The 17,927-nt window shown below is 32.0% G+C and overlaps 1 protein-coding gene across 3 annotated transcripts in view; it reads right to left on the bottom strand.

The window, feature by feature from the left end:
* The window catches only part of Taf1 (TATA-box binding protein associated factor 1), a 29,399-nt gene that overhangs the window by 10,177 nt on the left and 1,295 nt on the right, over positions 1-17,927 (bottom strand). The window contains exons 1-13 of one of the 3 annotated variants that reach the window (XM_074172138.1): positions 15,967-15,984; positions 14,625-14,837; positions 14,367-14,567; positions 9,110-9,238; positions 8,748-8,911; positions 8,474-8,694; positions 7,930-8,089; positions 7,108-7,348; positions 5,263-5,397; positions 5,040-5,206; positions 4,804-4,981; positions 2,460-2,601; positions 2,273-2,403 (exon numbers count right to left, since the gene is read on the bottom strand). In XM_074172138.1, the coding sequence (XP_074028239.1) occupies positions 2,273-2,403; positions 2,460-2,601; positions 4,804-4,981; positions 5,040-5,206; positions 5,263-5,397; positions 7,108-7,348; positions 7,930-8,089; positions 8,474-8,694; positions 8,748-8,911; positions 9,110-9,238; positions 14,367-14,567; positions 14,625-14,837; positions 15,967-15,969 (2,085 nt within the window). In that variant the 5' untranslated portion in view covers positions 15,970-15,984. Of the gene's footprint in view, positions 1-2,272; positions 2,404-2,459; positions 2,602-4,803; positions 4,982-5,039; positions 5,207-5,262; positions 5,398-7,107; positions 7,349-7,929; positions 8,090-8,473; positions 8,695-8,747; positions 8,912-9,109; positions 9,239-14,366; positions 14,568-14,624; positions 14,838-15,966; positions 15,985-17,927 lie in introns of those variants that run through there. The other 2 variants (XM_074172136.1, XM_074172137.1) reach the window with 2 other exon arrangements.

The following is a 17,927-nucleotide window of genomic DNA, read 5'->3' as shown; positions in this document are numbered from 1 at the left end:
TAACGAACGAAACTATTAGTATTATTGTGAAAAAAGCGACGACCGCTTGATATACAATAATATTAGTATAATAATAATCTTTATTAATCCCAAGAAACAAGAATGTTTATAACAGGGATAAAATTTAAAATAATGATTAAATAAATTATTTCAATATTAAATATCAGTCAAATATATAGCACATAAATACATAAATACAAACATATACACACACATACATATATAAATATATAGGTAAATTTTTAAATTATAATGGTAATTAAAAAACAAAAAAATGTAATATGGAAATCCGAATTTTAATTAGAGGAAGAAAGCAGAAACTTCTTCAATTCCCATTTGAATTTTGTTTTTTGATTCATTTTTAGTTTCTCTGGAAGATTATTATATATTATAACTCCTAAATGAAGTATTGATTTCCCCCCAAATTTTGAGTGATATGATTTAACTAGTAGTTTTTTTGCTTGTCTTGTATTATGATCATGGATGGTATTTACTTGATTGAATTCCAAATTCGAATGTTTGTGATTTTTTTTAACAGAATGAATGAAACAACAAATTTTCAATTGGAAAATAGACTGAATATCTAAAAGATCACATGGTATATATTAATTTGATGTAGGTTCAAGATATGGTAATTTGAATATACATTTTATTATTTCATTTTGCAGTCTCTTGAGAGGATTTATTATTGATAAATTAGCTGTTCCCCAAATTGAAATTAAATATTGTAGATTTGAATATACCAAACAGAAATATATACATTTGAGATATTTTAACCGAATAAAAAAGTAACTACATTTATTCAATTCAGATATCAGACAGATACATTTTCGTCTATGACCGAAACATTTTGATAAAAAAATCAAATTATTATGGGTTAACAGGCTCTGTGCTGGCATGGTTTCTTAGTTACCTTAGTGAAAGAAAACAGAAAACAAAAATTGGTTCAAAAATATCTGATGAGATAGATATCAACATTGGTGTTCCCCAGGGAAGTGTACTTGGCCCACTTTTATTTATCATATACCTAAATGATATTTATTATGTTCCTAGGCTACATGAACTTAATCTGTTTATTAGTTTATACTTCGAATACAGAACTCAATGATGCTGTAGATACTCTCAAAGGTTCTATGAAGAACATCGAAAAATATTGACATATGAATAAATTAAATGCAGATAAAACAAAAGCTATGGTGATAACAACTAAATATAAACTGAACTCTATTGATTATAATGAAATAAAAATTGAAATTGGTAATACTACCTTGGAATATGTGTCTGAAATAAAGTATCTGGGAGTTATTGTAGACAACACTTTGAGTTTGAACAGTCATGATACGTTATAAAAAAAATTTCAAAAAAATTATATTTGTTTTCTAGGATAGCAAATAATTTGACTATTAACTCCAGAATATTAACATATATAATTGTATAGTTAAACCTCATTTTGAGTACTGTCCAACTTTAATGCATTTAATAAACCAAAATAGGCTTTCCCAACTATATTAAGATGCAGTCGTTATACTTCCATTGATCACATGTTAAATATACTACAATGGCTGTCGATTTCAAATCGATTATTCTTTTTAACAATGGTTTTTATATCTAAAATAACCAAAAGTCTCCAACCAACATATTTTAATGAATTTTTGGTTTTCAATAATCAAATACACGAACATGAGACAAGATCTTATAATAATTTTCGTATACATAGAACTCACACTGGTGGCAGATCGAAAAACTTATTCTACAAGGGACTACGGGAATTTAACAATTTACCAAATGCCGTTAAAGAGGAAAATACTGTAAGAGGGTTTAAAAGTAAATTATTGGAATACCTAGAGCGTTGGTTAGTTGGAAAAAATGTATATTATATGTATGTTACTGTATCAATATTGGTTTTCAACATTGGGTCTTTTAAATTGTATATTTTTTATTATTATCTTTTTGTTTAGTTTATCTTCATTATTGTTATTATCTATATACAGATTTGAATTTTATTAATATTTTTGGCACTGTGGAAATTTAAATTGTTAATTAGTTATTATGTCCTGTAAGATTAGGATGTATCCTATAATAAAGATTACTACTACTGCTATGACGGAAGAAAATATATACAGATACATAGCACGTGTTGCGTTTTTGTAAAACCGACTAGTGAAAACCTAAAAAAGTGTTTCTCAAATACGTTCTGGATTTTCATCAAGTTTCAACCGATTCCATCACAAATATTACTCCTCAGTTTACATATTTGTATAACATTTCAAACCTTCAAACGTTGCTCTGCAGCTACCATACTAAAGTACGCACAGCACTGTTCAGGAGACACCATAGCTCTGATTTCTTCTTCGGTTGGTAGTCTGAATTCTGGCTTGATAACCCACCAGTTCGAATCCATGCCTGAAAAAAATTAGTACATGTATTATGTGGAACTGTTCATCTACAATGGCTCATACCTGTCCTTTTGAAGTCAGCACAGAGCTTCAATCTTTTCCTAATGCTGCTTTCGGAATGAGAGGGAAATGCTCTCTTGATATCGTCCATCTTTATTCTTCTAGGGTTATCCTTGCTCCTCCAGAATAAACGATATATAAAAACCTAAAAATATTGTTTTGTTATTTGTTTCACTACACAATGAAGTTTTATTGTGGTATTGATTTATTGATAATCATGAATAATGGATCATACTAGGGTGTTCCCAGAAGTTCGCGGCTCAACAAAAAAAATGTTTAATGTCTAAACAGGAATAAATCCCAATAACAAGACATATTAATAACATTAGCAAGCACGTTACAGTTTTATATCTGCCTATTTATATACACATATACACATACATATATACATACACATATACATGAATACAATACTAATTTATCAACTAGAAACACCTGAAGTGAGTAAACAAAAAACAAAATAAAGGAAGCATTTAGGAGAGTTAAGCAAAAAATTAGGTGAAAAACTTGTGTGCAGTAAGCTAGGAGAGTAATTGAAAAAAAAAACATAAGTCAGATGTAAAGCTAACAAGTAAAAACATAGTTCAGGTGTATTAAAAAAAAACATAATTCAGCAGTAATACAGTAGTAGTAATAAGCTCACACGGTAGCGTAACTTTCAATTTGGGCTCATGTATTTTGACTAGAGTGTAAAAGCTTCTTAACATGGTTCTTAACTTGACCGATAGGTTCATAATAAATGTCGAGATTTTCATAGAGTTGATTGTAAAGTTTGCTCATTGCAACAACTGGTGACTTGAATAATATGTTTGTTCTAGAATTTGGTAGATAAAAAGTCAGTTTATTTCTAGAATTAATTCGTGGAACATGAAAGTTGAAGTGGGAGAGTAGTTCTGGACAGTCAATCCGATTATTCACTAGTTTATAAATGAAAATTATAGAGTAGTAGGTTCTTCAGGTTTGAAGGGATAATATATTAAATTTATTCAGTAGTATTCTGTTGTCGATGCCTTGTTCAGGGTAAACTCCTTCTAGCTTGTAAGTAATATATTTCATGAAGCCTCTTTGTATAGATTCGATTTTGTTTATGTGGACATTGTATATGGGTGACCATATAAGGGAGGCATATTCCAGCCAAGATTTGACGTATGCATTGGAAAAAGTTAAAAAACTATCTCTGCTACAAAAGTTCATACAGTTAAGATAGATGAGCCCTAGTATCCGTTTTGCTGAGCATGTTATTGTCATAGTGAATGGAGAAACTCAGATTATTTGAAGAGGTGTGTTATTTATGCAGTAATCATGAGAAATAACATTATGTTTAAATGTGTATTTTGAGTATTTACATTTGTTTGTATTGAGGGGAAGATTATTTTCGGTACACCAAAGGTACAAAAAATCAAGGTCTTTTTGTAAGATTAAGCAGTCCTACTGTGATGTAATGGGCCGAAAGATTTTCAAATCATCTGCAAAGAGTAAGAAATTGCTAGAGAGATTATTTCCTATGTCGTTAATGAAGAGTGAGTATAAAAGAGGTGCTAAATTGCTTCCTTGAGAGGCACCACTGTTTGCAATAAATTGGAATGACTTGTGACCCCTATAATCTACGAATAGGATACTTCAGTTAAGTATGAGCGGAAAAGGTTTAGAATACTAGGAATTCTTGATGTACCTTTCTTATTCTGAATGTACGACCAGAAATTGGTAGGATCTTCTTTGATTGCCCTTTCAGATTTATTTTCATATTCTCTGTATGCTAAATTGCTGTATGCACAAATTTTGGAAAAAAAATTATTTAATTTTCACCATAATGTCCTTGCAACTCTATATACTCTTCCCATTGACATTCAATAAGTTCAATACCGTTTTTATAATAATAACCGTCTTGCTCTTCAAAATAGTTATCAACTGTCGACATTGCTTCTTCATTGTTGGAAAATCTTCGACCACTGAGCCTTTTTTTTTAAGTTTGCTCGTCTCAGCAGCTCATATGGCTTCGTTTAAACTCTGCTTCCCAATATTTTACTGTTTTAAACATAGGAGCAGACTCGCCCAGAGTAGAATCTAGTTCAGCTTTTAATTTGGTTGGGCTGAGGCCTTTCAAATAAAAGTATTATACAACATAACGATGACCAATTTTTTCCATTTTCACAAATTCACGAAAAATGTTCGCTATTGATGGCTGCCAAACAAATACTAAACAATGCAGCGTCTTCAAACTTGAAACATGCGCTTTATAGATTGTGTACTTTCTAATACAGTTATATTTTTCAAAAACCACCGCGATTTCTAGGTCAGGCCAAGTATTTCTAGGACCACCCTGGTAACCTTTTCATAGAAATCTTACCTGAAGAAAGTCTCTAACGAAATTATTTGCCCTCTTGGAGTTGGGTCCTGGTACTTCATACAACGGGCACTGCTGACCAGCAACGTAAATTGAATCTACTTCTCTAATATAATACTGTTGTCGCGTTCTTATTATCAAGAAGTCAGTTTCTGGAATATTATGTTCATACACTGGAGCCCTGTGAATGTTATATTCTTAGAAATGTGTTTAAAAAAAAAGACGCAGCCAATATTTACCGATACATGTTATTTTCTATGGCCTGGATGGACTGGCCCGGGTGCAATATACCCAAAAACGGAGAAGTATGAGCGTAGGCAGTCTCCCCGTATCTATATGTAGGAGGACCAGAATCTTTCGCAGCTTTCCTCTTGTAATAGTTTTTGATTTTGGAACACATTCCGACCTTGAAAGAGAATTCGGTGAGTTCAAATAAGTTTGGGAGAGTTCTCAAACTCTTACCTGATTCATCAACGGGGGATGCTCTTCACAGAATTCTACCAGAATTAAATCACCGTCTCGGCCAGTCAAGTCTTCAGGGGTTCTCATAAAGAAAACATCGCCACCTCCGGAAGCCATTCTCTCAGCTTCTCTTTGCTGAAAAATATACACCATATATTTCATTTTTCATCTGTCATTATTTATTGATATGGTCAAGAGTGTCAATACATGAAAAAAATATATCAGAATATGAATACAGTATGTGGCGTGTGTTGAAGCCAAACAAGTATAAAAATTAATAAAAAACATAGTTTAGATATTTTAACATTATGTTAGAGTGGAAAATATTCATTATTGCTGAAAATAATATCGCCTGAAGGGACATGAAGTTAAAAGTGCAAAAATTCCAAATTAAACTAAAGTAATTTTTTTGTGGAGGAAATTGGGGTTTTTCCTTGACTGTTTTTTGGAACTTCATCTCCACAAACACAAAAAAAAAGTTGTAATAGAAAACTTTATACAGATGTACAAAGGGAAATTCTTTAATTCACCACAAAAAGTTACTGCATAAATAAAAAAAATTGTTTTCATAAAAAAAGTGCTATTTATCATTGACTTGTCGTATCTGATATTTTGAGTAAGGAGTATTGAATTTTATTTTAACATCAAAGAATGACAATGAACCTCTAATCTCTATTAAAAGCAAGATACATTTTTTTGAATACGCAAGCAACAGTTATTCAGAATAGTTCCCAAAAGACATATCAAGTTGAAGCGAATCAAGCAGACTAGGCCAAATGTTTCAAGACTTATTAGAATATCCATGAAAGAGAGACTTAGATTAGGTTAGGTCCATCAAAACCCGTAAGGAAGAGAGACATATCTCCAATACGACAAATTGGCTACATTTTGATATAAGAGCAATAACATAAAGAAGATCCAATTTGAGCCTTATAAAGCATACAAAATTATCGAGATCGGGACATCTCAAGTGTATTTTTTCTTCGCTATTCCTATAAATTGATTGTGCCTAGTTACTTCAAAACATAATATAAAACTGAAGCCTGGATGGTTTTTTATTGTTGAATTATATTTGGTTACTTTCACTAAAATTTGAGCGACAGAATGTGGAATGTTCCTCGTGACGAAAATCAAGTAGTTTTCATAAAAGAACTCTAAAACAACGCATTTTAAACTTAGCATTTCAACCTTTTTCTTTAAAAAATTATTTAAATACTTAAAAAAGAAGAATGAAATAATGCATTCAACATTCAAAGGGTTATAGCTAATAAAGGACAATGAATCTGTTACCTGTATGAGACAAAGATGACATATTTCAGAGGTGTGCTATTCTGTTTACTTATGTTCCGAGTTCCGAGACATTTTGTGACATATGACATTTTATGCGCCTAACCTATCTTCCTCTATATAAATAAATAACAAAACAACTGTTGCTTATGTGGCTTGTGGAGGTGGTATTGAACTATAATTTATATTCTGCCTTAACTGTTGATTTATAAAGATAATTTTCCTTTTTTAAAGTGGAATATCCAGGTACGTATAAATTATTTCAACTTGATATTGGCGCTGTTGCCAATATGTGAATTAGAAACAAATCCCTTTAAAAATTATAACCCAACATTCGTAACATCAATTTGAATACTTTTCGAAGTGAATTTGAAAAACTCATGAATTAAACCCGACTTTATTTTGCTCAAACTTGCATTTGCTGTATGTAATAACCCAAATAGAGGAACATTCCCCAATGAAAGATGAGACAAGTATGTTGTAGTTGATAATACAATAGAAAAATAGCTGGAGATAATTTAGGTCTCGAGGAATACCAGCATAAGAAAATTTTCCCACCTTTGCTTTTTTCTTGATATGCTTCACCAGGGGCATGGCGCCATGAGGCCCAGGCTGACACAGAGGTCCATGTGAAAATCTTTTCATTGGCGGTCTATGGAAATTCCTCAATCTCATCGGACCCATATGAGTTTGGACAAAAGGAGCCCTCAACTCTACCACAGGTGTGGAATGTTGAATCAAATTAGCACCACCAACTTTCAGCCTTAGAGTTGTTTCCGAAGTTCTCGGCTGGTAATATCTGAAAATGATAAATAACTAAATTAGGCAAAACATAGAAGTTGAATGGCTCTGAATATCTCAAAACAGGAGATTTTTTCCTAATACTTCCAACAATAGTAGATCAAATAGTTTTTAATTATTGTTTTTTCCCTACTATAAACATAAATGTTTCCTGGGAAAATCAATCATTATTATTATTGAACTTGGAAACTATGTTGACATTATGATTAAACATAATCTGAAAAACAGTTTCAACTATTATTTATTTTTTCCAATTTTTATTTTCAAAGAGTCTCTACATTTCCTCCAATTTTAATACAACAAAAAACTTTTGGGTCCGTCAACTTTTCTAATGCGTTTTCAATTTTCTTGGAGTTTTAACGAAACCAGTTACCACATAAAAACGAAAGACTAACACCTTTTTTGATTTTCTTCATATTCAATGAAGGATTGGCTAAACAGAATATTTCGTTCAAAGCAACCATGAATTTGAATCATTGAACAAAAAAGTTTAGGTCTGCGTCGAGAACCTAAAGGTCATAGTATGATCAAAATCGATTCCTGCAAACTTAAAAGATGTCTGAGAAATAATTCACTTACATGTCATTTGAAATATTGAATGGATCCCTGTCAGGTGACTTCGGAGGTGGGGGAGGAGTATCTTCTTGAAGAACATTTATGACACCTGCTTTTCCTAACAAAATCTTAGATTTTTTCACGTGAGGATGAGGGATCTTAACCTTCACAGGAGTAGCTTGACCTGAAATTGTATAAATTTCTTAACCACTTCTGATTATTTCAATGTGTAGGATTATAATACTTAAAAAACACAAAATTCTACACAGAAAATAGCCTTCAAGTAATATCATGACTTAAGTAAGTATTTTATCTAGTGAAAAAAATTCAATATGTTTGTCTTTCATCATTAATTCAATTGATTATTCCGTTTCTGAATTCACAAAAAGTACAAGTTACCTTTGCAAGTGATTTGATTCATGATTAATTTCGAAGTTAGGTCCAGTTCAAAATTAATTATTTTGAAAATAATTCTTAAAAAGGGTATCTGATATATTGCTACATATACAATGGATTTTTTACCATTGCCAAAAGATTCTACAATACACGATCGAGACACTGCTTTTACCTGCGATTTGTTTGGAAGGGTCAATATCATCAGGTATTCCCAGTATAATATTCTCATCGTTAGGATCCAAAGTCAAGATCGATGGTTTTGGAACTTTTTTCATGTTTTCAGCATCCCAGATAACATCATCTTCCCATCTACCATAAACCAAGTCTTCATTTTCAACAGGAAAAATGGAATACCAAGTATCATCCTGCTCCTGATCAGGTCTCGGTTTCAACCTAAAAACGCGAAATGACAAAACAAGAACTTCATACTACGTACTGTGTCTTACAATTGCGTTTTTGACTTCAAACCCTGCAACGGTGGATTCGGTACAGGAGGCATTCGAACTGACGTGCCTACTTTTCCTGGTTGACTGAAAGCCTGAGCTGTTCTATTGCCGCTACTGGGGACCCATCCAGCCGCATTTGTTTTAGAACTCAATTTCTGCAACACCTGGTTCACAATAAGGGCGAAATAATTTATCATTCGTCTAAATTGAACAATGTTTATCCAAAGTGAACTCTATAAAATGAATTTTGGAGAAGAAGCAACACAAAATATGATATATTTTCAATAAATAAATTGTTTTCTTCAGTACTACAGTAATACAACCTGAATCATCTCATGTTTTCCTATCGTTAAGAGAACTACCTTTTGTTTTATATCATTTCCGTCCCAAACCACATCATCTTCCCAATTCAATTGAGTAACCATCAAGAAAGCATCATCTGGATATGGTTCGTCTTGATTTTCTTCATGTGCCTCATTTTCTTCAGTCACCTATATAAGAACAAAAAAAATACTTAATTTCTATACATATTCTATATTTGAATTGAAGGGGTTTATATTTTTAGGAGTGATTCATTTTTGGGAAAGAAAGTTTTTGGCTTTCTACTACTACATCTTGATACAAAAAAAAAAGTAACTTTATATATGGATGTGTAGATCATGCAAAGAAGTAACTTATATATATATATATATATATATATATATATATATATATATATATATATATATATATATATATATATATATATATATATACATATATATATATATATTGAATCGCAATTGCTCGTCAAAGATTACTCCTAGATCCTTCGTTAAAGTGACACATGTAAGTGGATTACCATTCAGATAATTTCATTTCATTTTGTGAAAGCTGATGAAACTACATTTACTGTATAAATTGTTTTCAATACACCACCTATCCAAGCTATTTGAATCATGTTGAAACGAAGTAACATCGTCTGATGATTCTATTGGTCTGAAAACTTAAAAATCATCTGCATACATCGGAAATTTTTGAATTTTCAAAACATTTCAAGCCAAACTGAAACCACCAAAGCAGGTGTGCCCCAAGGCTCAGCCCTTGGACCTCTACTCTATACATTACATGTTCTGTCATTGAAAACTGCTGACATTATAGGTAGATACTTCAAATTTGCAGATTATACTGTTCTTGTATATAAGGGTTAATACTTGAAACAACTCGATACACTAGTAAATATCGACCTTGAAAGGTACTACAGATGGCTTGCAAAAATCAACTCCAGATCAATGTAGGGAAGACTACTTTTATAATCTTCTCTCAGAAAAACATGAAACAACAGGACATCATAGTGGAGATAGGAGGTACAGAAGTAATGAGAGTCCATAATATCAAATATCTTGGACCAATGTTTCTGAGATAGATGTTCTCAATGTTATAAAATATAAAATTAAAAATAAGCCCTTCTGTGGTTATGATGGAATTTCAGCTGTAATATTAAAAAAAAATTGCAGAATACATAGTTAAACCTCTAACTCACGTGATTAATAAGTCTCTTGAGGACGGGATATTCCCAACAAAATTGAAAACTTCATTAGTGTCTCCTATTTTAAAGAAAGGTAATCCATCTGACATATCTAATTATAGACCAATCACTATTCCATCAGTAATATCAAAAGTAATTGAATATGTGGTTCTAAATCAACTGGTATCGTTTTTAGAGAGGAACAAAGTTATTATGGATAATCATCATGGTTTTCGTAGCCAATACTCTACTACAACAGCAATTATCTCCTTCTATGAGAAAGTATTAATAGCTACTGAGAAGGGTGAAAATCCAACAGGAATATTTTGTGATTTAAGTCGAGCTTTTGATTGTGTTCAACACGAAACTCTGCTTGATAAGTTATATAAATTTGGTATAAGAGGTAAAATTCATGACTGGTTTAGCTCGTATCTGAAAGGACGGAAACAAATTGTAAAAATCTCTCATTGTGGTAAAACATCTCGGTCATCTCCTCAAAGAAATGACATTGGGGTACCTCAAGGCTCCATTCTGGTGCCAATACTATTCGTCTTATATATTAATGGGCTACCTCTGATCTTAACTGATGCATTCACTACATTGTATGCAGATGACTCAACGCTACTTTTTACAGGAGAAAACTCTGAAATTCTGAAAACAAAAATTAACACCACAATGCTCAACTTTTCAGTCTGGTCTTCCGACATGTCTCTTCTTTTTAATACAAACAAAACAAATTGTGTAACTTTTCATACTCTTCAAAACAAAAACGTACTGCCATTAAATATCAACATTAATAACACATGCATTTATAGTACTGAGTGTCTTGAAATTTTTTTGGACGAAGACTTATCATTTCGAACTCACTGTCTACAGCTTTCTAAGACACTGAACTCAAAATGTTACCAAATCAGAAATCTTAGATATACATTGAACTTGAATCATCTCCGTTCATTCTATTTTGCAGAAGTTCAATCAAGAATAAACTATGGTATTGCAGTCTGGGGTGGATCAGCATATGCACAAAATGTTTTTCTGGCTCAAAAGCGTATTGTTAGATGTATTGCTAGAGTCTCATTTAACCATAGTTGTCGTGACCTTTTCAAAAACATGAGGATTTTAACAGTTAGTGGTATTTTCATTTTAGAACTTTTGAAGAATATACACAAAGCTCGTGACGACCATATGCGTGTAGATGAACTACACAATTATGATACTAGACAGAAAGGCAAATATTGCGTTCCCTTCAGACGCTTAAATATTAGCTTAAATTCACCTACTGTACTTGGCTTAAGACTCTATAATCGACTTCCACAAAGATATAGATCCTTTTCAAACGGGAAATTTCTTATTGAAGTGAAAAAGATACTAATTGACCTGTGTCCCTACTCCCTAGAAGATTATTATGAATTAATTTTTTAAAGAACAACCTGTAAACATGTATTATTTCACTATCCTATGTTAATTGTATTTTGTCTGCAATCCTTGTTATGCATGTACATAATTTATTTTATTTTATCATTTTACTCACTGTACTTTGTTGTATGTCTATATGTTTTTTGACTTGTCCTATAGCTGTATTTGCTCGAATGGATAAATAAAGAATTGAATTGAATTGAATAGTCGATGAAAACCTAGGCTGGAATAACCATATCACCCATGTAGAAAAAAGGAATTCCAATGGTTAGTGCCCCTTATTGTTGTAGAACCTACTTACGCCCATCTTCACTCCATCAAATATACAGTGCATATTGACTACAGAACCTCAGCTGATACTTTATACAGTCTGACCAAGATACTGCCTATTCAGGATGTTCTAGAAATCGAGCAAAGTAAATTTGCATAGAAGGTTATACATGAACAAGTCAAATGTAGTACCAACTTCACTTTTAGAACCTGTACGTACTAATATTGGCTTAATAAATCCCATTACACTATGTGTGAAAACTTATAATTTTCTTCCCAAGGAAATAACAGATAGCCCTAGTTTCAGTATCTTTAAGAATAAAATAAAGAGTTTTTATAGTAGCATACTCAACGAAGGAACGGCTTAAATCTATTCAATTCTCTGTATTAATTACTAATGTAAGAAGTAATCCTCTTGAAATAATGAGGGGTGTGCCTCAAGGGTCAGTTTTGGGACCATTACTCTTCCTAATTTATATCAACGATATGACGTCTTCTATTACCTACCATAATACAGCAACAGTTCTCTTTGCTGACGATACTACAATCAGTGCTAGTATTGATAGACGGGAGGATCCCGAAATTGCCCTTGAGGCAATTATGAATCAAGCCAAAACATGGTTCTCTGCGAAAGATCTCTTACTGAATGAAACAAAAACTGTAACTCTTAATTTTGATTCGAGAGCCTTAAACAACAGCTGTAATTATATTTCCACCAAATTTCTTGGTATTCTAATTGATAGTCACTTAAACTGGTCTGAACACATAAGTACTCTCTGTAACAAACTTGCTAAATGTGTATTTGCAATAAAAAAAATTCGAGAAGTAGTCAATCAAGATGCTGCTCTTACCTACTTTTCTCTGTTTCATTCTCTTCTTCGCTATGGTATATTAGCCTGGGGAAACTCAGCTCAATCACATTTAATGAGAGTATTTATCTTACAAAAATCTGCTGTACGAAAAATTTTCAAAGCAAATTGGGACTCGAGCTGTAAAATAATATTCCCAGCTCTGAAGATCATGACTTTATATGCCGTCATTGTATATGAAAAATTACTATATGTCAGGAAACATATTAATGAGTATTCAGCTCATTCTAATGTTCACGCCCATGACACCAGGTCAAAGAACAATCTGATAAAACCACAATTGAGGTTGCAAAAGACGCAAAAAGTGGACACTTACCTTTTCAATGCCCTACCCATCCATTTTCGCAACTTATCGTTTAAAATATTCAAGTACAAATTGAAAAACATACTGACTGAGCATTGTCTTTATAGTATTGACGATTTTACTAAAATAGCAACTGATAAATGTATTTTCTTGTAACTTGAAATTGTTATATTTAATTGTAGTTTGCATTATTGTGTGTAGTTTGTATTTTATTAACTGACTAGTCTATAAAATGTAAATTTTCTTAGCGACTCAAAATAAATATTATTATTATTATTATATTAAGTTTTTTATTTTATTCCCATTTTTATTATGTATTCTCAAGTAAATCTTGATAATATTATTTTGTTGTACTGCATAAAGTATTATGTTGTTTTCAGCTAGTTTTCCGAGACCAGCATGCTGGTGCTGCTTTGGATAAATGTTTTTTTTGATGGTGCTGCTATCTCAATTACTATTTAAAATGTTTATTTTATTATAAAAATATTTTACTGTTTACATTTCAAATTGTTGACAATCATAATTTGAAATATGTGGCATTATTAAAACAACGATAAAAATAAAATAAAAACAACAATAAAAATTAATTGGCGCTCCGGGGCGACTTTGTTGATTCCAGTGGCGCATTTGCTTTTTCAGCTGCAGGAAAACCCGGAAAAACCTGCAGCACCAGGTAACCATAATTGAACTACACAATTATGATACTAGACAGAAAGGCAAATATTGCGTTCCCTTCAGACGCTTAAATATTAGCTTAAATTCACCTACTGTACTTGGCTTAAGACTCTATAATCGACTTCCACAAAGATATAGATCCTTTTCAAACCGGAAATTTCTTATTGAAGTGAAAAAGATACTAATTGATCTGTGTCCCTACTCCCTAGAAGATTATTATGAATTAATTTTTTAAGGAACAACCTGTAAACATGTATTATTTCACTATGCTATGTTAATTGTATTTTGTCTGCAATCTTCGTTATGCATGTACATAATTTATTTTATTTTATCATTTTACTCACTGTACTTTGTTGTATGTCTATATGTTTTTTGACTTGTCCTATAGTGAGCATCTGCTCGAATGGATAAATAAAGAATTGAATTTATCTGAATAAAGACTTGAAAAAACCTCGGGTTTAAAATGAAATTTTTTCCTCGCCAGCAGGGAAATGAACAACTTTATGATACTCAATTGTTGAAAGCAGTGATGTTAAATGGCTACTAATAATTATGATTTCACAAAACGTATAGCCTACCCCTGATTCACTGTCTGGCCTGTCTTTCACTTCAAATCCGTAATTGAATCCTTCTCCTGTTTCGGGGACTTCAAGCATGTCATACCAGATTTGTGCTGGACCAAACCTCCAGTCAGCGGCTTTCGGACCTGAATCATCCTTTTTCTCCATGTTTTGTTTATTTTCCTCACTCGGGGCCGCTGCAGGCTTCAGAAACTTTTCCTAGTAATTCATAATAAAATGATGAAATGTTATGAGAAATGGGATCTAAAAACAAACCTCGTCGTCACTCATGATTAGTTCTGGTTTTGGATCTGCATAATCAAAAAACCAACCTCTATTCCTAGGTTTGTCCTCTTCAGAATTTGAATCAGTATCATGTTGGTTGCCTTCTTTTTGTTTACGTTTCTTACGTTTCTTTCGCACATTTTTCCAAATATTGGGTAGGCTACTTGGTTTGCCGGGACCAAATAGTCTAGAAAACCTCAAAACCTAAAAATAATGTATATTAGTCTCATGTTGTGTGAATTTTGGACACCCGAAGATGCTATCGTATAGCGAAACACGTGTCACGGTTTTGTAAATTCAAGTAGATATCACACATTGAAGTGTGTTTTTTGAATACGGTATTAGTCTGTATTTACACCTATAGGCTCAATATCAAATCAAATCAATTTATTCATCACTGTAAACTTCAATACAATTGCAAGAAAAAAAAGAAAAACAATGTATAGAGTCTGTTGGACTTGTCAGAAAATAGGATTAGATTAAAATTATGAACATAATATATGTGTATACACACTTTAAATAATTAAACATAGGCCCAGTACATACATCTATACAAATATTATACATACTAAACATATAAATTCTACATATTTAAGAATTCTTCTGTGGAGTAAAATGCCATATTTAACAAATAGTCTGATAATAAAGATTTTATTTTTTTTAACTTTCTTATACGACCAAAAATGTCTATAACTTTATTATAGAATCTTATCTGTTGATAATGATTAGAATTTTGACCCACTGTCAGTCTAGAGAACGATTGATGAAGATGATTGCTATTCCTAGTGTTATAACCATGTATTTCATTATTTCTTACCAATTTTTTATTTGCCATGTCTAATACTAACAAATATATATAAAGAGATGGTAGTGTCATGATGCCTAATTCAATAAAATAAAGCCTACACGATTCTCTGGGATGTATTCCTTTCATGCAATGTATCACCCTTTTTTGAAGAATGAAAGCATTATTTAAGTGTGCCGATGATCCCCAGAATATTATGCCATAAGATAATATTGACTGAACCAGCCCAAAATATGCCAATTTTAAGACACTGATCGAAACCGTATTCTTTAGTTGTCTAATTAAGAAACATGCCGAGCTCAGCCTACCTACTATGTTATTAATATGTATCTCCCATGTCAACTTGCTATCTAGTGTTATTCCTAAGAATTTCACTGAGTTCAGTTCATGTAAGGAATGTCCATTCAATCTTATCAGATTACTATAATCGTGACGAATATTTTTCGGTAAGAAAGTCATAAAAACACTTTTATGAGGATTTACAGTAAGTCCGTTGCTCACGCAGTACTGGTGAAATTCGGTACACACCATTGAAATTTCTACCTACACATCCTTATCAAAATCAATAGCATTTTATTCATATACCAAATGCTTTTTGAGCGAAAAAAAATTTAATATTAACAGATAAAAAGCAATCCTTACTAAAACATCATAAGGAATGCTCTAAAAAACCAAGAGATAAGATTTCAAACACAAAACAAGTCACTGATATTTCCACAAAAGATGTCAATGATAAAAAAAACATCCAAATTTGAAAAACACCTAATTGATATCAACGAGGAGAATCGGAATGATATTATTTGCAGAAAAAAAGAAGAAAAAACCTCTATAGCCCAACAGCCTAGCACAAGACATGATGTGTCTTCTGCAATTACATACGCACAAAAAACAAATCTAAATAAATACATTAATCTGGAAAGTGATCCACCCTTAAACTCTCTTTCTAAGAAAGAAACATGCACTGAAGTAGTCAGAAGAAAAAACAAAAGAACTTGTGTTATAGGAAAAAACGAGGAATCTCGTAGAGGGGTACCCAAGAGTGTGAGTCTACATGTTTGTAGACTGGATCCTCACACAACCATTGATGAATTATCTAATTTGTTGATAAACTATTTTCCTGAAGTAAAATGCGAGCACTTAACTTCTCGATTTCCAGCATTGTATTCATCATTCAAGGTGACAATATCTGAAAATAATTTAAAAAAAGCCACGAACCCAGAGGTTTGGCCATTTGGTGCATGTGTAAGTCAGTTTATAATGAAGCGCAGGGAAACCACCACAATAGTGTGATATTTCGACCAAATCTTCTATTACTCAATATAAATACATTAAATAGTGATAAAGCTGATTTGTTATACAGCGATCACATATCCAAATTCACATTGCTACAAATTTTATGTTTAGTGGAAATAGGAGTAAAATATGATCAATCAAATTGCACACATATTGAAGGTTATAAACTAACTAGCTTCTACTGCAGAGCAACTAAGCGCTGTGGAGGAGTTAGCATATGGGCCCACCACAGTTTTGAAATGAAATCCACAGATGTATCGAAATTTTGTGTCGAACATCACTTCGAAATTTGTGCCGCTTCCTTTAAAACAAATCATAGCACAAATGTTGTTTTAAACTGTTATAAAGCTCCTAATGGAGATGCTAATTTATTCCTAGATAAGATTTCTAAGATGTTAGACTGTCTATACAAACCCAGAATCCATTTTATACTCTGCGGTGATTTTAACTTTGACATGTATATAAACGAAAACTTTAATTCATTGTGTACGGTTTTATCTTGTTTTAATTTATTTCCGTTAATAGGATGGCCTACCCGAGTAACGGATACCACATCAACAATAATCGATCAGATTTTTATAAAATTTTCTAATGGTGGTACTTGCTGTGTTTTAGACAACAATATTTCTGATCACAGAATAGCACTTTTAGATCTGGATACTTTGAATAAGGATAAAGTCAGTCACGTAACATCATACATTTTGAAAGCTTCTTGAGTTATGAACAGTGGGAAAATGTTTATAGAATTACAGATTTTAATGAAGTAACATCATACATTTTGAAAACTTCTTGAGTTATGAACAGTGGGAAAATGTTTATAGAATTACAGATTTTAATGAAGCTTTCAACTATTTTTATGAAATTTTACTCAACCATTTTAATTCAAATTTTCCTGAAAAAAGATTTTATTACACGGACAATAATAAGAGATGGGTAGATGATTCAATCATACAATCTGGTACATCGTTGAGAGACTTGTTTACTTTAAAAAATACATATTCAACTTTTTTGCCAGTCTATAAAGAGGCAAATAGAAAACACCATGCCTTAATTGAAGAAAAAAAGAACAAATATTACCAAGATAAGATATATGAAGCCCCTAATAAGAGCCATGCCTCATGAAATGTGCTATCTGAATTAACAAATAAACATAGAACATACAATGACATAAATATTAGGTTGGATGACCAGCTGAT

The sequence above is a fragment of the Leptinotarsa decemlineata genome, unplaced genomic scaffold (genome assembly GCF_025532065.1).
Source record: "Leptinotarsa decemlineata unplaced genomic scaffold, Ldec_3_MD MMD2_tig00000035_RagTag_RagTag, whole genome shotgun sequence".
Classification (NCBI taxonomy): Eukaryota; Metazoa; Arthropoda; class Insecta; order Coleoptera; family Chrysomelidae; genus Leptinotarsa; species Leptinotarsa decemlineata.
The sequence above is the reverse complement of the archived record's forward strand: the minus strand, read 5'-3'. Positions and strand labels throughout refer to the sequence as shown.